Source organism: Oncorhynchus nerka, linkage group LG12, assembly GCF_034236695.1.
Source record: "Oncorhynchus nerka isolate Pitt River linkage group LG12, Oner_Uvic_2.0, whole genome shotgun sequence".
Classification (NCBI taxonomy): Eukaryota; Metazoa; Chordata; class Actinopteri; order Salmoniformes; family Salmonidae; genus Oncorhynchus; species Oncorhynchus nerka.
This window is the reverse complement of record NC_088407.1, coordinates 62,152,732-62,174,210: the sequence shown is the minus strand read 5'-3', so window position 1 is coordinate 62,174,210 and position 21,479 is coordinate 62,152,732. Positions and strand designations below refer to the sequence as shown.

The following is a 21,479-nucleotide window of genomic DNA, read 5'->3' as shown; positions in this document are numbered from 1 at the left end:
GTTTATGGAGCTTGTCTCTTTGTTTACTGTTTATGGTATCCACCATTGTGTTTGTACATGTAACAGTTGGACATTACATTCATACACACAACACATTTTTCATTGTAGAATGCGCTGTTTTTAGAGGGTTTACGAACTTCACACAGTAACTTAAAGCACTTTGTTTTTCTAGTTGTTTCCTGTAAAATCATTGGAGTCCCTTTGCAGGCACACAGAACATAAACATTCCAGCTGCATTCATTCAAATCATCACACGTTTCTCCGGAGAGTGAGAGTATTTTATGTAGGTCGCTGTAGATCATTGGTCAGATCAAGAACCATCGAACTCTCCTAAACAGCTTTAGATGCTATTACACTCACACCCTAATTCACTACTAGGACACACCCTAGAAGCCGATCACCCAAGCCGTTCCCTTGCTTCAGCTGTGTAGCGTTGTTTCCCCGGGTCCCACAGCCGCTCATTAAAAACATATCACATTTCATTTCAGTTTAAAGATCTGTTGACTGAACTGCAGAGCTAACTTGATGGCTCTTATACAGAAGCAGTCAGGCAGAATGAGGAGTTGAATTTGGTAAGCCTTGCTCACCCATATAGGTAGAGCTCCCGTAACCTGTCCCTCCTCCCTACTTTACCAGCACCACCACCCAATGTTATCTCTGGGGTCATCACCTGCCTGGGGAATACATGGTTTTCAATGTACTTTGGGAGTCATGGTTCTCAATGTCCTTTGGGAGTCATGGTTCTCAATGTCCTTTGGGAGTCATTCCAGCGATCTATCTACAACCTCTGCATACACTAGTGATATAAGTTTAAATGCAACAGGCTAAACTGTTTTTATATGCATGTGTAAGGTGGGTTTTCTTTGCTTTTTGGGGGAAGTTATATTCTTAGTGTAACGATACTGAGCTATTAGTATCATTGGTTATAGATGTACCTTCCTTACTCGTGATAGGACAGACTTAAAACGCTACTGTTTCCATCCTGCACACTATCCACTATCCCCCTCAAACTCAACTCTGGACCTTGAAGCCAGTTCCACTGTTTTTTCCCCCCTTGTTCTCCTATTGTCAGGAACTGATTTAGCTAGGTGCAATTATCAGGTAGAACAGAAAGCTTCCGGACCTCATAGAGTAAGAGTTGAATAGCCCTGCACTATCCCATCACTACCACTAAAAGGCTGACTGTGGCTTTCTGCTACTCCTGTACAGGCCAATGAGCTTCTCCATGTCGGCCATCTTTGGGGATACATTCTATGTCTTCAACTGCACGCACACTTTCATCATATTATCATTAATTTGCCTCCACACACAGTTGAAACATTTTCAATGTCTGTCTCTGTCTTGACGTCTGTCTCTTGTCACCCTTCTGTCTGTGAATGCCTTCAAGGATACCTGAACATTTTTATGTTTTTTCATTTGACAATGCATAAAAATAAAATAAAATGTTTGTCAGTGTCTAGCTAATTATTATTAGTTTAGTAGATATAGCTACTTGTCTACCTCAACTGCTCTAAAAGCCAAGTGAAAACAGTTTTGGTGTATGCAAAACAGATGTTTGCATTTTATTGGTAGAAATTTACAAATATATCACCTCATGTATATGCAAATTCCCCCCTCCAAACAGTTTGAGATCAGATTTCACCAGGAGTGGAACGGTCATTGTCATGTGTTAAGTGTCTCATCTCTCTGTTGGTGTTTGGTTGCAGCTGAAGACCCAGCTGACTGAGACTCTGTCTAAACTGGAGACTGAGGAGCGTGAGAGGCAGAAGGTGGCTGGGGATCTCTATAAGGTAAGACAACCCCTCAGGATTGGACTACCATAAGTTTATGTTTGGATGTACATTGTTGTTAGAGAAATAGTTTGTTACCAGTCCCAAATCTAGAATGAAACACTCTAGGAGCTAAATCCACTCTGAACATTTGAATATGTGGAACACGCTTATATTACCTGAAATGCTTAAATGTTTCTTGTAATTTCCCCCATCCTGCTCCACCTCAGGCCCAGCAGTCTCTGGATCTGATCCAGGAGGAGTTCTGCAAAGAGACCGGCCAGGGTGACCTGATAGAGAACAGCAACCTCTCATCACACGTAAGACTTACTGGAGGGGAAGGGGAACTTTGTCTGTGGCAAAGTTTTTATTTTAAATATTTGTTTTGAAGTCAGTCACGCATATGATCTAGGTAGTGTACATTCGTGGTAAAAACACAGGTAGCTATGAGTATTTGTAATATTGTATGTTAAATGTAACCAGTCTTTACCTAGGGGTAGTTTTATTGACCAGTAGGTGTAGTTATATTGAAAGTGACCAGAGGGGAGTAACTAAACCGTCCCTCAGGAGGATATTGACAGGAAGGAGAAGAAGACTGCAGGCCTAAACCAAACTGTGAGGGAACTGCAGCAGCTGCTACTGGCTGTCAACCGGCAACTCACCAAGGGACAAGAGGCGGTAGGACATAACTCAGCAATCAAAAGAAGTCTTTGAAATATAGGAGTCAATTTACAATAAATGGAGGGTATAACTGGCATGTAAGTCTTTGTTGTAACTCTAAAGAGATATTGAACTGTGCTTTCTTGCAGGAATCAGACTCGCCTGAAGTATAGGGAGGGGAGGATGGACCCTCTCTCTAGAGACAACCTCTCCACCTCTACCTCTCCTATCATGCCCTCATCCTCTCCTGCTATACTCCTCGCTTTCCCTTTCACCTGTACTGTAGGCAGCCTCTTGCTGACCCCATGCCCAGTGCTGACCTATAACCTCTGACCCCCACCTGCTCCTCCTCAGCAGGGTCAGGGAGAGACCTGGCTGGGCCCCAGAGCAGAGGGGCTCCCTTAAACTACAAACACGCCGAACACCAAACCAGACCTTACTACTGCAAAGTCCCACCACATTCCTCATGATCCCAACAGCACAGCCAGAACTAAAGGCATCCTACACATTCAGACTGTGTGGCATCCCCCCCCCCTGTTTAGTACCCCCTTTTTTTCAATGGAACGCTTTGAATACATCGTATTTCTCTGTTAGTTTTCTTTGTCAAGAAGGCGATGAAGTGGATTCCTAAATTAACTTTGGGTTTATCCTTTTAAGTTAAAAAAGGAAAAATGTATTGTTTAAAAAAGTAACTGTTAGGACCTGCTGACTGTACACTACAATTGTTGATCTCTTTGGCTCCTGTCCTGACAACTCAAACATGTACTGTACATGTGCTGATTCATGAATACATAACTACTGTACATGCATACTTTGGCTGAGTATTGGGAGGGGAGGGGGAGGGTCCCAGCATGTCAGATGGGACACTAAGTAACTGTAACCATGGAGATCCGTAGAGGAAGTCTGTAAGTGCAGAGCCAGTAGGAGCGAGGCTGTGGATTTGCCTCGCTGTGGGAGCAGAACGACAGGTCTACCGAGCTGAGGTTTTTAATCCTTCTGTAACTATTAGAGGAATCCCATATTATCTGTAATCAACGCTCACTATATTGTTGGTAATTTCATTAACACTGAATATTTCGGGGGGGGTTTTGTAACAGGTGATCGTTAGTAAAAGGGATGCTTGAAAAATCTGCTTAGTGTCCTGTCTTCAGTTCCGCTCATCTTGACTGCACTTTCTTTGCCATACCACTGAGGGGCATCAATCTTCCAGACCTTACCTCTGCTTTTAAGAGCAAAGATGGGGCCTAGTTCATTGCAATTTTGTCCATTCTACACTTCTACACAAAATCAACCCCTCAACACATCTAGAAACCACCTTGAAATGTTGTGCCTACTTGAGGGTTTGTGGGAAGCTTTTTTCGTTGCTTTCATCTATCGGATACTTTCAGACCTATGAAATTTAATTTAGACCCGAACTAAACAAAGGGAAGGCCATTAATTAACTCTGCTCAGTTTTTACGCTGATGACCAACGTTCTAAGTGCATGACTAATAAATAGAATAATGTAAGGCTGTCCTCCCCTTTCAAGACAATCATGTTGCTGTCATGTGGTGGGTGTAATTTTAGGACACAGGAGGGCATTCGTGTGATGACGGTGTGTTAGCATGATACCTCAATTATGAAACTTTGTGTGACCCAGGTTGCCATCAGGATGGCAACGAAACGTTACTCAACAGGTTAATTCCGCATTCTTGCAAAACATTGTGCAACACGTTGATTCATTATGCTATAGTTTAGTGGAAGTATGGCTGTGGGCTGAAATTGTATAAATAGCTGGGGTTAAGCTAGAATAATGACTGTGGCTGTGGTAACTAGTGACAAAATAATAGATCGCCAAGAAGGACAAGGAAATATTATCAGGTTTGTCACTGGCAGCTGTACAAGCAGTGGATCAGTGAATTACATATCCTGCTTTTACCTTCCATTCCCGGTGGAGTTCAACATGTTAGGGAGGACATCGCATCTCTGGCGTATACTTCTGACCACATTCAGATGATTCAGAGGGGTTGAGTTAAATACCGAAGACACGTCTCGGTTGAATGACTAGGTATCCCTTTCCAATATACTGTAGTTCATTTAAGAATTAGCCTTGAGTGTTTGTTTCCGACTTTACCTTAGCTAAGACGGAGAGGAAACACCAGTTCTAAAATGGCATGATCATAGAATTGACATTGTGTGTGAGTCAATGTAGTACACTCATTGCTCTGCGCTTGTCACCTGTAAACCTGCATGTGGTCCTTCAGGACTGAAGAATAACAACAGGACTTTTGTTCAGCACAGGGGTCAGGGGAGAAAGTAGCACAGGATCAGCACATTCCAAAAATTCTCCCACTGTCATGCTGCAGTCAGCTGATTATGGGCCTTAGCCATCATGGAGACCTAGCTATCGACAAAACAGGCGCCACACCATAACCTCAGCATAACCCTCTCTACCCTGATATGATACAGGACCGTACATCAGTGCCTCTGTCAAACACCTTAATAAACAGTTGTTTCACTTTCCTATGATGCAGATCTCCAGGAATCCTGTCTAGATTTCTCACACACATGCATTGTCCTGTGAAGTATATCTCACTGTGTTTAAATAATGACTAGTCTGTTCTTGGAAGTCTTATGCCCACTGTGCAGCCGTATTCATCGACCTGGCCAAGGCTTTTGACTCTGTCAATCACCACATTCTTGTCGGCAGACTCAACAGCCTTGGTTTCTCAAATGATTGCCTCGCCTGGTTCACCAACTGCTTCTCTGATAGAGTTCAGTGTATCAAATCGGAGGGCCTGTTGTCCGGACCTCTGGCAGTCTCTATGGGGGTACCACAGGGTTCAATTCTCAGGCTGACTCTTTTCTCTGTATATATCAATGATGTCGCTCTTGCTGCAGGTGATTCCCTGATCCACCTCTACGCAGACACCATTCTGTATACATCTGGCCCTTCTTCGTGTAACAGTATAACTTTACGTCCGTCCCCTCGCCCCGACCTGGGCGCGAACCAGGGACGCTCTGCACACATCAACAGTCACCCTCGAAGCATCGTTACCCATCGCTCAACCGATCGCTGCCCGCACCTGCCCGCCCCTCTCGCATCACTACTCTGGACGGTTCTGACTTAGAATATGTGGACAACTACAAATACCTAGGTGTCTGGTTAGACTGTAAACTCTCCTTCCAGACTCACATCAAGCATCTCCAATCCAAAATTAAATCTAGAATCGGCTTCCTATTTCGCAACAAAGCATCCTTCACTCATGCTGCCAAACATACCCTCGTAAAACTGACCATCCTACCGATCCTCGACTTCGGCGATGTCATTTACAAAATAGCCTCCAACACTCTGCCTCCAATTTGTTGAGTAGTCTATCACAGTGCCATCCGTTTTGTCACCTGACGCTCTCGTTGACTGGCCCCTGCTTCATACTCGTCGCCAAACCCACTGGCTCCAGGTCATCTACAAATCTCTGCTAGGTAAAGCCCCGCCTTATCTCAGCTCACTGGTCACCATAGCAGCACCCACCCATGGCACGCGCTCCAGCAGGTATATTTCACTGGTCACCCCCAAAGCCAATTATTCCTTTGGCTGCCTTCCAGTTCTCTGCTGCTAATGACTGGAATGAACTGCAAAAATCACTGAAGCTGGAGACACATCTCTCTCCCTAGCTTTATGCACCAGCTGTCAGAGCAGCTCACAGATCATTGCACCTGTACATAACCCATCTGTAAATAGCCCATCCAACTACCTCATCCCCATACCTTATTTATTTATCTTGCTCCTTTGCACCCCAGTATCTCTAATTGCACATTTATTTATATATAATATATATATATATATATTCTGCCATTCCAGTGTTTAATTGCTATATTGTAATTACTTTGCCACCGTGGCCTATTTACTGCCTTACCTCCCTTATCCTACCTCATTTGTACATACTGTATATAGACTTTTTCTACTGTATTATTGACTATATGATTTGTTTATTCCATGTGTCACTCTGTGTTGTTGTATGTGTCGAACTGCTTTGTTTTATCTTGGCCAGGTTGCAGTTGCAAATGAGAACTTGTTCTCAACTAGACTACCTGGTGAAATAAAAAATAAAATAAAAATGTATGAGAGGAGAAGTAGTTTAAATGAGTTCCATGTGAAGTTTAAGGAACTGTCACTGAAATAGTACTCTACAATCACATCCCATTCCTACAAGCTCTTAACACACGTACACACTCTCTCACAGTCTAAGACGTCCAGGGAACTTGACCACTCCTCATGTAGAGGAGGCTGCCGGGGGAGGGCATGGAGGAACTAGGAAGGAAAATAGGAGCTTTGTCTTCAATACGTCATCATGGCTCATACAGTTAGTCACTATTGTGCAATTTGTTGCATTGAGTCTCTGTTCCATGCCTATTACCAAGAAACATCTGACTTTGTACTCACGCACACACACTCAAGCCAGACCCACCTCCACAGAGCAGCTCTCTCTGCATCTGCTCCCCATCAGTGTGGTATGTGCTAGAGAGCTTTTGATCTCCCTGCTTTGTGTGTGTGTATGTTTGGTGTGTGTGTGTGTGTGTGTGTGGGGGGGGTATTGAAAGGGAGTCTCATGGTGCTCTTTTAAACAGACAATACCCTCTCTATGAAATGGGGGGACAAAGACTGTCTCACACAAAAGGGCTGTAAATAGTTATTATACCCCAGGCTGTTAAGACTAGCCTGAGAGGAAGAACGTTGGGGTATATAGCACAAGCAGCTAGACAGACAGAGTTTTATCTGTAGTAACAGTAGTATTAATGGAATGATATGGAGAACCATGAACGTAACCAACAAATGCCATGGTTTAAAGTGGGTTGCTGTATTACTTACAGATGGATAGACAGGATTAGTACATCAAAAATAACATCAAGTTGTCAGAACTCTTTTTGGTGATGCATTACACCACGTGGTTTCCCCTCACTACCTTTTTGTTTTTGTGTTAACTGTTATTGCACTTTTAAACTGAACACCACCTCAAACAGGTTGTAATAGCAGAGTGGAGCACCTCACTGAAGGGGGGCTCAATGCGCTATTTACAATGGAGAGTTAGGAGGAATGGGGCACTTAGCCAAGCAGAGCCTTGTGAAAACAACTGAGACAGCCATGTATTGATGAGGGTGGTAGACAGAAGTGTAGAAGTGGCACATTCATCAGAAAGGTGTGACAACGACTGGACATATAGGATAGGGGAACCGGAGGGACTTACTAGTTGGAAATGTGAGATTAATTTAACATTGGTTTGGCTGCTGCCACTTTTAGCTCAGTAAGACTGACAGTGAATGGCATTTCACCATTGAATAACAGTGAATCACATTGAAGTGAGGCTAGATGCTTGCTGGAAGGTGTAAGTCAGAGATATTCACTCCTGGAGGTAACAGGGTACTTTTCCCCAGCTCCCCCCATTATAAATAGCCAACTAATTGCAGCCTTGGACTGGGTGTCTAATGTATATTTTAGTGAGCATGCAGTTTCTGTGTTATTCACTTGAGGCAGAACTGCTGACTTTGTCTTTGACCAGAGAGAGAATGGTCTGATTTGGCCCGTCAGCACTGTGGCCCCCCATAGTTTGTCACAGGAGACAACAGTATTTACATTTTCATCACTCACTCGCAACACAAAACCGAGAGGATATAATTTGGGTCTGCTCAGTCTCACACTGCATTAAAAATAAGTCGTCATAATATGTTTAGAAAGCCAGTTAGAGGGTTTGCGCTCAGGCTAGAATGAAAAGTGGATGGTGCGTGAGAGAGTGAGAAAAGTACTAGCACTCAAAACCATGAAAAGGAATAACCGAAGGAGGCTTAATTTAATCCATGCTCAAAATAATACAAAAAGTGAAAGCGCAAGGTGCTAAAAAAAAAAAAAAAAAAAAGAACAGAGCATTTGTTTCGGCCTTACACGCATGTTGATTTTGTTTCGGCCTTACACGCATTTTGATTTTGTCCAACCACACCAGACGCGATCAGGACACGCGTGTTGAAATATCAAAATGAACTCTGAACCAACTATATTAATTTGGGGACAGGTCGAAAAGCAAGACCCCACATTTATGGCAATTTAGCCAGCTAGCTTGCTGTGGCTAGCTAATTTGTCCTGGGATATAAACATTGAGTTGTTACTTTACCTATTCTGACAATTAATCCACAGATAAAATGGTAAACCGAGTTAGTTTCTAGTGATCTCTCCTACTTCAGGCTTCTTCTTCTTCTTTGGACTTTATATGGTGGTTGGCAACCAACTTTAAGGTGCATTACCACCACCAACTGGACTGGAGTGTGGACCTCAGTTCATCTTTCAATCACCCACGTGGGTATATGTTCCAAAAAAACAATGAGGAGATGGCACGTGGGTATATGCTCCAAAAAAACGAGGAGATGGGAGAGGCGGGACTTGCAGTTCTTCAAGCATCACACATAGAACTAAGTTCTATTTTAGCGGCTGGCTACGCAGACGTTCGTTGACGCGAGCGAGCAGTGTGGGTGCAATGATTGACGTATGTGTACATTTATTTTGCAACACCCAAGTGCGCCACGCGAGCGGTGTGGTCAGCATGTTACATCTCTTTCCAATGATATGTGTTCAGAATGTTATGCCTTCATCAGTGCTGTACAAACAACAAACAAATTAAGAAGACTGTGTGCGTAACAGGCCCAACAGGTGCAAGCAGATAGTGGATTACAGACTGGCGAATAGGGAATCAATTAACAAGGAACATGTAGAAGAGCATAACAAATAGACAATTCATATGTCACATATAATTGGGGAGACACCATATAAGGGGACACTGCTGCTGGGGATGTTTGGCTCAGGGCTCTGCTCCCTACTACCTACCTACATTGTACTGTTGTATGAAATGTAATATCTTTCCAGTTTTGTATAGTTAAAAAATAAAAATAAAAAATGAGTACTTGTCTACTTGTTCATTGTGTAAGGTTGTTAGTTTACAGCTGTTTGTATTTTTTTTTACAGTGTAATGCAACTGAATTGAGAACTATCAGTGGGGTGGATGGGTAATAGTAATATGATTTTGCACCAGGACACTTCTGGAGGGATTCTGGCAAAACACCGGCAGTGTCGGCTTAGTTCTGGCTTACTCTGAGCAGTCATTCAATATGATGTCAGTCCGAGCCCGGCACCCGGATTCAGGCCGATTAAATCAGTCCCGGCGCGCCGGAATAGGGTCACGTCCTCATTGCTAGCTGGGTCCCCTTACAGACACATCCAGGCACGCCTGCCAGCCTAAAAGAATCATACTGCACCCCGAAAGCTATTTTAACATAGGAATCCACCTGGACCCCCTGCCCAGAATTGGACAGGTTTCATCTGTCGGTGAGTTTCGAACGTTCTGTTCTTTCAAAATGATGTGGAAAGTGGAAGCTATGATCCCTTTATGAATTTCCAGATTGTACTCTTTGTTTACATAATAGAAGGTGCCGCCTCATATCTAGCCATGCCCATCATGCGATGTAGACAAACAAGGGAAGTCTGTTGTCATTTGTAGAATTTCGTTGACAAAAAAAATATTATAGAAATCAAATGATGAACAAAACAATATCAAATCAAGATATCAGTACACATCGATAAAGTGTTTGATCAATAAATGGGTTTTTTAAAAAGTGTGGAATGTGTCTAAAGTCCCCCACCCCTATATAAAGTAAAGGACAACTGAATGGTATGGTCCACCCTCTGCTCCTGGCTGTTTTTGGATCCGCTTTTAAAGCGGATTGAACCACCGAGTTGCGTTAACTACGACTCCCTTACAAAACAACGTTTTTATTCCATTAATTTAAAAGGGAAGACTGCTCTATATAGTCGTAAATACGTATGCAACGAGATATACAGTCAAATGGCAGTTGCGTACACTCTTTGTAGGGAATCCCTTGTGTTCTTTTCCCTCTGAATTTGAGAGTGCATTGAGACCGAGAGGTGCCTGCTGTCCATTGAAGCAAGAAGCCTCATGTTTTCACCAAGCCAGGAGGAGCAGTGCGCCCCTACAAAAGACCCCATAAAATACGGGGAGTTGGTAGTATTAGGGTAAGTTGAAGAAAAGCTTACGTTTAGTGAGTTACAAAAGTGTTGGTATTTTAGAAAGTCAACAGGTTAGCTAGCTAACAATTTGTAGTCTAGTTGGAGAAGTCGAGGATATGTTTGACTTTTTTCCGGCACTGAAAACACAGACTGGAGTTAGCTATCTTCGCCGTGAATAAAATGAACGCTTTAGTTACTTCGATTAAGATGGTATAGGAGACGTTTGTTTACATAGGTACACTGCTATCGTTAGAGGCCACAGAGAACTTCTCGCCCACGTTATCAGAAATGTGTAACGGTATAGTAGAGATCTGTTTTCATTTACTTTTTCGGAAACGGTATAAACGTTCTATTTATTTACAACTTAACCCACAATGCATTTGTAGATTGTGGTGGAAGGATTTGAGATAATAGTACATATGAGTAAATCACAGAATTCCAAACCTTGCAACAGTGTTCTTTAAGCGCCTGTGTTGTATATTTTTGTTCCAATAAAAGTTGCTCACAAGTAATGACTGGATTCAGGGCGGATGAGGAATTCGGAAGTGGCGATTTCCCCCATCCCCCAATCCTAACTTTTTTCCTAACATGTTGCTTTGCTTACGTGATAAAGTCATCTCTCATAGCATCAGAGTATGCTAGTGTTTCCACGCGACTTTAATGAAGGCTCAGGCTTAGGCTAATGTAGGCCTGCTTCTACGTCCCCAATTTTAACCCTCTATTTTTTATTATTGGTAACATTTTTCATGTAAACTGATGAAGCGACAATATAGTCTTTGCAATGTTTTAGTGCTCACAACTTTTTTTTTGAACTGACAGGAGCACTACCCACAGAAAAAAAGTTATCAACTATGTTCTCAATCGATACAAATGCCATTTAGGGAATTTAAGACTCCTTGATTAATCTCTTACTGACATGTTTTCAGAACATCCAAAACACAAGTGGACATGTTTGTTCTGTTTATACATTAAATGCTATACAGTAAGTAGTTTTACCATTCATAGGTGCTAAAGGTAGTTTTAGCATCTATTGATGATAGCAGGGATGCCACTTTGGGTGTAGAAGTGGGTGGGGGGCATAAAGTGGCGTGGGTCTGGGGGTCCTCCCCCAGAATGGTTTTGTGCATCCAAAGTTGGTTTCCTGCATTTTACACAATCCAATATGTCATCTCTATTTAGAACAAAAAGTCAGCGAAAATTCCCACAGTCATTAAGCTAGGTAAGATATAATTATTACATATGTTTGTGATTAACAAGACTGAGCTAAATCAAAGGTAATTCAATAATAAATACCTTTAACCAATTGGCTAACAAATGAACCTTATATTTTTGTTTGACATGTTTTGTGTCATTGGGAAAAGCCTCTATCAATCCTTGATACAGTTTGGAAATCAACTTTGGAGGTTTGTTGTTTTAAAATAGCATCTGGCTTGTCCAGTGTCTGCTGCACAGAGAGAACAAAGTGTTGTATCTGAATAAAACACCTCACCTCCATCACTGGTGTTCCCTGACTGCCTGACCCTGCTGAGATCCCTGTCACCATCTGATCCTCTTAAAATGAGGCATGACAAAGAATTCCCTTGGTGTACATTTATACATTGATTCTATTATTGGACAATATAATGGTTCCATAATTGAAATGACCATTATTCCCAGATCCCAGACTGTAGATTTAAGCTGCTGTCCTGTTGCTACTGTAGGTCTACCCATCACTTCAAAATAGAACTTGTTAATATACAGTGCATTCGGAAAGTATTTAGACCCCTTGACCTTTTCCACATTTTGTTACGATACAGCCTTATTCTAAAATTGATTAAATACATGTTTTCACTCAATCTACACACAATAGCCCGTAATGACAAAGCAAAAAAACGTTTTTTAAAGTTTTTGCACATGTAATAAAAATAACAAATGGCTTCTTTAAATAAGTATTCAGACCCTTTGCTATGAGACTCGAAATTGAGCTAGACACAATACCCCATAAAGACAACGCAAAAACCTATTTTTTAACATTTATTACAAATAAAAAACAGATACCTTATTTACATATGTATTCAGACCCTTGCTATGACACCTGAGCCCAGGTGCATCCTGTTTCCATTGATCATCCTTGAGATATTTCTGCAACTTGATTGGAGTCCACCTGTGGTAAATTAAATTGATTGGACATTATTTGGAAATGCACACACTTGTCTATATAAGGTTCCACAGTTGACAGTGCATGTCAGAGCAAAAACCAAGCCGTGAGGTCGAAGGAATTGTCCGTAGAGCTCCAAGACAGGATTGTGTCAAAGCACAGATCTTGGGAAAGGTACCAAAACATTTCTGCAGCGTTGAAAGTCCCCAAGAACACCGTGGCCTTCATTCTTAAATGGAAGAAGTTTGGAACCACCAAGACTCTTCCTAGAGCTGGCTGCCTGGCCAAACTGAGCAATTGGGGGAGAAGGGCCTTAGTCAGAGAGGTCACCAAGAACCCGATTGTCACTCTGACAGAGCTCTAGAGTTTCTCTGTGGAGATGGAACCTTCCAGAAGGACAATCTCTGCAGCACTCCTCCAATCAGGCCTTTATGGTACAGTGACCAGACAGAACGCTCTCCTCAGTAAAAGGCACATGACAGCCTGCTTGGAGTTTGCCAAAAGGCACCTAAAAGACTCTTAGACCATGAAAAATAAGATTATTTGGTCTGATAAAACCAGTGGTGGAAAAAGTACTCAATTGTCATACTTGAGTAAAAGTAAAGATACCTTTTTAATAGAAAACTACTCAACAGTCTCCCAGTAAAATTCTACTTGAGTAAAAGTATTTGGTTTAAAATATACTTACAGTGAGGGAAAAAAGTATTTGATCCCCTGCTGATTTTGTACGTTTACCCACTGACAAAGAAATGATCAGTCTATAATTTTAATGGTAGGTTTATTTGAACAGTGAGAGTGAGAGAATAACAACAAAAATCCAGAAAAATGCATGTCAAAAATGTTATATATTGATTTGCATTTTAATGAGGGAAATAAGAATTTGACCCCCTCAATCAGAAAGATTTCTGGCTCCCAGTTATCTTTTATACAGGTAACGAGCTGAGATTAGGAGCACACTCTTAAAGGGAGTGCTCCTAATCTCAGCTTGTTACCTGTATAAAAGACACCTGTCCGCAGAATCAATCAATCAATCAGATTCCAAACTCTCCACCATGGCCAAGACCAAAGAGCTCTCCAAGGATGTCAGGGACAATATTGTAGACCTACACAAGGCTGGAATGGGCTACAAGACCATCGCCAAACAGCTTGGTAAGAAGGTGACAACAGTTGGTGCAATTATTCGCAAATGGAAGAAACACAAAAGAACTGTCAATCTCCCTCGGCCTGGGGCTCCATGCAAGATCTCACCTCGTGGAGTTGCAATGATCATGAGAACGGTGAGGAATCAGCCCAGAACTACACGGGAGGATCTTGTCAATGATCTCAAGGCAGCTGGGACCATAGTCACCAAGTAAACAATTGGAAACACACTACGCCATGAAGGACTGAAATCCTGCAGCGCCCACAAGGTCCCCCTGCTCAAGACAGCACATATACATGCCCGTCTGAAGTTTGCCAATGAACATCTGAATGATTCAGAGGACAACTGGTGAAAGTGTTGTGGTCAGATGAGAGACAAATAGAGCTCTTTGGCATCAACTCAACTCGCCGTGTTTGGAAGAGGAGGAGGAATGGTGCCTATGACCCCAAGAACACCATCCCCACCGTCAAACATGGAGGTGGAAACATTATGCTTTGGGGGTGTTTTTCTGCTAAGGGGACAGGACAACTTCACCGCATCAAAGGGACGATGGACGGGGCCATGTACCATCAAATATTGGGTGAGAACCTCCTTCCCTCAGCCAGGGCATTGAAATGGGTCGTGGATGGGTATTCCAGCATGACAATGACCCAAAACACATGGCCAAGGCAACAAAGGAGTGGCTCAAGAAGAAGCACATTAAGGTCCTGGAGTGGCTTAGCCAGTCTCCAGACCTTAATCCCAGAGAAAATTGGTGGATTGAGCTGAAGGTTCGAGTTGCCAAACGTCTGCCTCAACCTTAATGACTTGGAGAAGATCTGCGAAGAGGAGTGGGACAAAATCCCTCCTGAGATGTGTGCAAACCTGGTGGCCAACTAAAATAAACATCTGACCTCTGTGATTGCCAACAAGGGTTTTGCCACTAAGTCATGTTTTGCAGAGGGGTCATACTTATTTCCCTCATTAAAATGCAAATCAATTTATAAAATTTTTGACATGCGCTTTTCTGGATTTTTGTTGTTATTCTCTCTCTCACTGTTCAAATAAACCTACCATTAAAATTATAGACTGATCATTTCTTTGTCAGTGGGCAAATGTACAAAATCAGCAGGGGATCAAATACTTTTTTCCCTCACTGTAAGTATGAAAAGTAAATGTAATTATCAAAATAACTTAAATGAAGCTAACCAGAAGGCACCATTTAAAAAATATTTGTATTTATTTACAGATAACAAGAGGCACATAATTTACAAAGGAAGCATGTGCGTCTTGTGAGTCCGCCAGATCTGAGGCAGTAGGGATGACCAGGGATGTTCTGTTTATAAGTGCATGAATTGGGCCACTTTCCTGTCCTACTTAGCCTTCAAAATATAACAAGTACTTTTGGGTGTCAAGGAAAATGTATGGAGTAAAAGGTACATTATTTTCTTTAGGAAAAGTAGGCAAAAATATAAATGGGAAAGTACAGATACCCCCAAAAACTACTTAAGTAGTACTTTAAAGTATTTTTACTTAAATACTTTACACCACTGGATAAAACCAATATTAAACTCTTTGACCTGAATCCCTACGGTGAAGCATGGTGGTGGCAGCATCATGTTGTGGGAATGTTTTTCAGTGGCAGGGACTGGGAGACTAGTCAGGATTGAGGGAAAGATGAATGGTGCAAAGTAGAGCATACAAGACCTGTTTTGTAATAGCCATTCTCACACAGGTTTGTCTTAAACTGGTGGTGGCATAGATGCTTTGCCTGGCAGCGGGCCGGCTGGGTGAGTGGGTCTTAGGGAATGAAAATAGGGATTGATCAGGATACAGCCTCTGCCTCTCCTCAGTCCCCTCTCTGTCTATTCATTGTGCCTGTGGGACTGAAGCTATTGACTGCATTGTGTGAGTCTCCTAGGAACGGCTCTGTGAGGGAAGCTTGTATTCGACTGGGACTTCTCCGGGTAGGTGGAGCACAGACCTCCAAACCACCAATACGGGAGGGTGGTGACTAACTGTAGATGATGTCTGCTGTTGAGGATGAACCAGAAATGGTGTTGTACATTGTAACAGTTTGGACTGGTTGTGACCTAAAGCCCCCCCAACTCTGTCACAGTGACTAGGGGAGTGCGGATGACTCTTTCCTGTGAATGTCAAGGCTGGTGGACTGGGATGCTCAGTCTCTAGTCTAATCCCTGCTATTATCCAAAGGCAAAATCCACTATCTGTCTGGCCCAGGTCAAAAGGGAAAAGGATTACAATAGCTACAGCACAGATGCTGTCCCAGCTAATGCAACGATGAAGATGGCTCCAGGTGACATTACACACTTCACTTCCTGTCCTTAAAGATTGAAAATGGGCTTGTATTTATGTACAGTCTTCCCATCTGACCCCAAACGGCTTAACTGGAGTGGGGGAGAGATGTTCTGGCCAAGTAGCATCAAGATAGTGAGAGATCAACTTTTATGTCACATGCTTAGTCTACACCTGTTTACGAACAGTGAAATGCCCATCCCAACAATGTTGAGAAATAGAAGACAACCCAAGGAATACATACACAATGGGTAACGATAACTTGGCTGTATTCACAGGGTACCGAGTCGATGTGCGGGGGTATGAAGTAATTGAGATAGATGTGTACACATGGGTAAAGTGACTGGGCAACAGTAGCCACAGCGTATGTGATGAGTCCAATGCACATACAGTGAACTCCAAAATGATTGGGACAGTGACAATTGTTTTTGTTTCGGTTCTGTACTCCAGCACTTTGGATTTGAAATTCAGCTTTCATTTGAGGGTATTTTTTAATCCATATCAGGTGAACCATTTAGAAATTATAGCACTTGTTGTACATAGTCCCCCCCCCCCCCCCCCCCCCCCCGTTTTAGGCGATCAAAAGTAAGACATGCTAACCTCTCACCAATACAATAACAGGGGAGGTTAAGCATTTTGGGGGTATGATATTTGTGCGTCTAACTTTCTGACTCATCATTATTCACTATTCATTCATGATTATCCCTAATCATGGTAGCACCTAGGCTTTGGCGGTATACCGTATACCAGGGTATTTGAAAATAGTGTCAATACATTTAGAAACTATACATTTTTATATTATTAGCCTCTTTTTAAGTAAATACCTGCAGTCAATTTGTATAATATGTTAGGAGTTGAAGATTTCGTTCTTCATTTCACCTGTCATATTATGAAGCTTACTCTAGTTCCCCAGAACAGTTGAGCCAGTCATTTGTTTGTTTGTAGATTGCACAACTGGAGAAAGTGGGAGCAGGTGAGTCCAGTTGTATATTGACACGGGTCGCATTTTGTATCGATAGTCAAGTGTTTTTTTTTTGTTGCTTCGATAGAGTGATCAGGGACCTGCAACTATAGTTTTCTTTCACAGATGTGCAACGCTATTTGGCTGGCAGCCACACATGTAGGCTAAGTGAGCTTACAATAATACATTTAAAAACTATGCATGGCCATTATTTCTGTTTATCATGGAAAGAACGTAGCCATTTGCATTTCTTAAAGTTAATCTTGCATTTTACTGGAGAATATTTGTATTTTTTTATTTATTTGACCTTTTCTTAACTGACTTGCCTAGTTAAATACAAATTCTTATTTTCATTGATGGCCTAGGAACAGTGGGTTAACTGCCTTGTTCCGGGGCAGATTTGTACCGTGTCAGCTCGGGGATTTGAACTTGCAACTTTTCGGTTACTAGTCCAACCTTCTAACCACTAGGCTATGCTGCCGCCCCATGTATGTAGTCTGGCTACACATCAGTCAGAGCGCTGTCTGCTGATAGAATACCTGTTTCTGTATTCTCATCCAAGTGGAGAAGTGCAACTGAACCACAAATTGAGTCTGATGCCAAGCAGAAATGACAAAACGCAGCAAGATCTTTCTTATGTGTTGTATCTTTTTTTCCTGTGTGAAAAACACTAATTCTGCTTTAACGTGACTCTGAAGTTTAACTTATTAATTCAGCCACATACTTAGATAAGGTGACAGGGCATCGTATTGTGTTGGCTTTCTGTCGTGTTTGAGAAGTCAAAGCTCTTTGAATGAGTTATCTGTACAGCTGCCACTGCTATCTTTTGATTTCCTTGTTTTTCCCTCTCTATTCTCGGCCCGTCTGCTCCTCCCCATCTTCTCAGAGCATGCAGGCCTGTTGCCCTAGCGACTCCAGACTCCATACAGACACTGCGTGTATACAGGCTGCTCAATGTCTGTGGTTCACATTCGCTTGTAAATGTCCAAAATCATAAAAAATGACATTTGTTAGCTCCTACCTATACAGTGGGGCAAAAAAGTATTTAGTCAGCCACCAATTGTACAAGCTCTCCCACTTAAAAAGATGAGAGGCCTGTAATTCTCATCATAGGTACACTTCAACCTAGACAGACAAAATGAGAAATAAATCCAGAAAATCACATTGTAGGATTTTTTTAATGAATTTATTTGCAAATTATGGTGGAAAATAAGTATTTGGTCAATAACAAAAGTTTATCTCAATACTTTGTCGTTGCAAAGAAAGGGTATATAACAGAGGTCAAACGTTTTCTGTAAGTCTTCACAAGGTTTTCACACACTTGCTGGTATTTTGGCCCATTCCTCCATGCAGATCTCCTCTAGAGCAGTGACGTTTTGGGTCTGTTGCTGGGCAACACGGACTTTCAACTCCCTCCAAAGATTTTTGCAGAAAAACAGCCCCAAAGCATGATGTTTCCACCCCCATGCTTCACAGTAGGTATGGTGTTCTTTGGATGCAACTCAGCATTCTTTGTCCTCCAAACACGAGTTGGAGTTTTTACCAAAAAGTTATATTTTGGTTTCATCTGACCATATGACATTCTCCCAATCTTCTGGATAATCCAAATGCTCTCTAGCAAACTTCAGACGGGCCTGGACATGTACTGGCTTAAGCAGGGGGACACGTCTGGCACTGCAGGATTTGAGTCCCTGGCGGTGTAGTGTGTTACTGATGGTAGGCTTTGTTACTTTGGTCCCAGCTCTCTGCAGGTCATTCACTAGGTCCCCCCCGTGTGGTTCTGGTATTTTTGCTCACCGTTCTTGTGATCATTTTGAGCCCACTGGGTGAGATCTTGCGTGGAGCCCCAGATTGAGGGAGATTATCAGTGGTCCTGTATGTCTTCCATTTCCTAATAATTGCTCCCACAGTTGATTTATTCAAACCAAGCTGCTTACCTATTGCAGATTCAGACTTCCCAGCCTGGTGCAGGTCTACAATTTTGTTTCTGATGTCCTATGACAGCTCTTTGGTCTTGGCCATAGTGGAGTTTGGAGTGTGACTGTTTGAGGTTTTGGACAGGTGTCTTTTATACTGATAACAAGTTCAAACAGGTGCCATTAATACAGGTAATGAGTGGAGGACAGAGGAGCCTCTTAAAGAAGAAGTTACAGGTCTGTGAGAGCCAGAAATCTTGCTTGTTTGTAGGTGACCAAATACTTATTTTCTACCATAATTTGCAAATAAATTCATTAAAAATCCTACAATGTAATTTTCTGGATTTTTTAAAAATCTCATTTTGTCTGTCATAGTTGAAGTGTACCTATGATGAACATTACAGGCCTCATCTTTTTAAGTGGGAGAACTTGCACAATTGGTGGCTGACTAAATACTTTTTTGCCCCACTGTATATGTATAACTTTATGAGCTGGACTGCATGTTTTTGCTATAAAAAAAAAGTGTTTTATTTACCTAGCAGCCTCCATGAAAATTCTATATTACTTGTGCAACTTTTGTTAGCATTCTGCTAATAGATGCCCAATGGGCTTTTATGCATTTTGTTGGCGCCCCCTTGTGTACTAAACCGGTAATAACGTAAAACCTGGGATAAGAGGACAGGACGATATGAACATCTGGATACTGCCCAAACGCTACTAGCGTCCACATAATGTAGAAGTGTTTAGAAACATTCTTATTTAAAATAAAAGTGACTCCAAATGACACTACAATATTTAACATTTATTTTTGTGTACAAAATAATCTGAAACGGCAACATGTATGGATGGAAATAACCTCAAAGTAAAGCTGCACTTTAACATCATAGTCCGTTATTTAATTTCAAATCTAAAGTGAGAGCAGAGCCAAAACAACAAAAATGTGTCACTGTCCCAATACATTTTGGATCTCACTGTAGTCCGGGTAGCTATTTAACATTATAGCCATCTTATTGCTTGGGGGTAGAAGCTGTTCAGTGTCCTGTTGGTTCCAGACATGGTGCACCGGTCCTGCTTGCCGTGCGGTAGTAGAGAGAACCGTCTATGATTTGGGTGGCTGGAATCTTTGGAGTTTTTAGGGCCTTTCTCTGACATTGCCTGGTACAAAGGCAATGGTATTGACTGGTACCAAGGACAATAACTGCTTTAGAGACAGGTGGCTGCCAAAGGCAAACAGAAGAGTGCAATTGATCCTGCCTGATTGTGGGCTGATCACTGCGGTTGTGACTTGTTTCATATTGATCGTACTCGTGTGCAGTCAGTCAATGATGGCAGAGATGACATATTCCCCTGTGTGGGTTGTGTCGAGCAGACCAGCTCTACCCTGTTCTGACTGAGGCCATGTGGTTGCCTGGCTGTGGGGACAGGTGGCCTGGGCAGGACAGAGGAGTATGGGGGGTAGTCGCTTGCTGCTGTTGCATCAGTGTTGTATTAAGGGGGCTTTGGGGATTACAGTGTAGTGGTTTGTTGTTTAGCCCATTCACTAATTAAAATAAAGGTGGTTGACTTATTTACTTAGTGAACATAATTCATTCTGAAATACAGTCTACGTGTCAGTCTGAACTCTCTTATTTGCAAGATCATTGTGGGTGGGTGATAGGCCTGTGTTGGATGGGAGGAGAGCATGGGGTTTCCCAGCTGTAGGGGCCAGCTGGTGGAAGTAATTGTTTTGGAAGGGGCGTCTCCATTCACCAGGCAGACCAGGCTTGTAGTAACAGCAGACTGAGAGAGACTGGGCATCACAAGGGTGCACCAAGATGGAATTGTGAACCACACAATTGTTATGATGAGGCCATTTTGTCCTGTGTTTTTAAGTCAGCCATTTCAGGTTCCTAGTTATTGGGACTAATACGGTAGAGCTATTACGCTGTTGAACCTTCATGTGAGTCAGAGAGCCTCACCAGTCTGGATAGTCCTGTAAAGGGCAGCAGGAGACCTGACGTACATTCAAAGCTCTGCTACAGGCTCGTGTAAATCAACAGCTCGAGCTACATCGTGGCTAGCTTAGACAGCGAAAGCATTTAAAGTGCGTTATGTAATAACTCAGTAATAATCCAAGGTGATGCTTATATCACAAATAAAATGAATGTGATTTCTGGTGGTGGATTAATGAAAGTGGATACAAATGGCCCTTCTCTAAAACCCCAAGAACACATTTTATTATTCATCGCACATTCCACATTTCCAGACATGCGTGTTCTGTAACATATTCTCTAAGACCTTTTCTCTCCTGGAAGCAAATGTTTACCCACCCTTTGTCTCAAATGTTGAAAACTCACATCTTTCTCCTCTTCTTTCTGACAGGTACAATGGCTCCCTCCCGAACGGAGACCGGGGCCGAAGGAAAAGCCGCTTTGCCCTGTACAAGAGAAGCAAAGCCAACGGTGTTAAACCCAGCACCGTCCATATCCTCAACACACCACAGGCCAGCAAGGTAAACCTGGAACCTAGCCTACTCATGTAGGCTATTCATGAATGAACTAAGTAATTGGTTGG

General features: G+C 42.3%; 2 protein-coding genes across 4 annotated transcripts in view; both read left to right on the top strand.

Moving 5' to 3' along the window:
- Positions 1-2,851, top strand: part of ktn1 (kinectin 1) — a 36,100-nt gene extending 33,249 nt beyond the window's left edge. For all 3 annotated transcript variants that reach the window (XM_029675460.2, XM_029675459.2, XM_029675463.2), the window contains 4 exons: positions 1,707-1,790; positions 2,000-2,089; positions 2,337-2,447; positions 2,579-2,851. In XM_029675460.2, the coding sequence (XP_029531320.2) occupies positions 1,707-1,790; positions 2,000-2,089; positions 2,337-2,447; positions 2,579-2,602 (309 nt within the window). In that variant the 3' untranslated portion in view covers positions 2,603-2,851. The remainder of the gene's footprint in view (positions 1-1,706; positions 1,791-1,999; positions 2,090-2,336; positions 2,448-2,578) is intronic.
- A 7,287-nt stretch (positions 2,852-10,138) lies between these two features.
- Positions 10,139-21,479, top strand: part of LOC115138535 (E3 ubiquitin-protein ligase pellino homolog 2) — a 28,522-nt gene continuing 17,181 nt past the window's right edge. The window contains exons 1-2 of the mRNA XM_029675458.2: positions 10,139-10,482; positions 21,288-21,417. Coding sequence (XP_029531318.1) covers positions 10,406-10,482; positions 21,288-21,417 — 207 coding nt within the window. The 5' untranslated portion in view covers positions 10,139-10,405. The remainder of the gene's footprint in view (positions 10,483-21,287; positions 21,418-21,479) is intronic.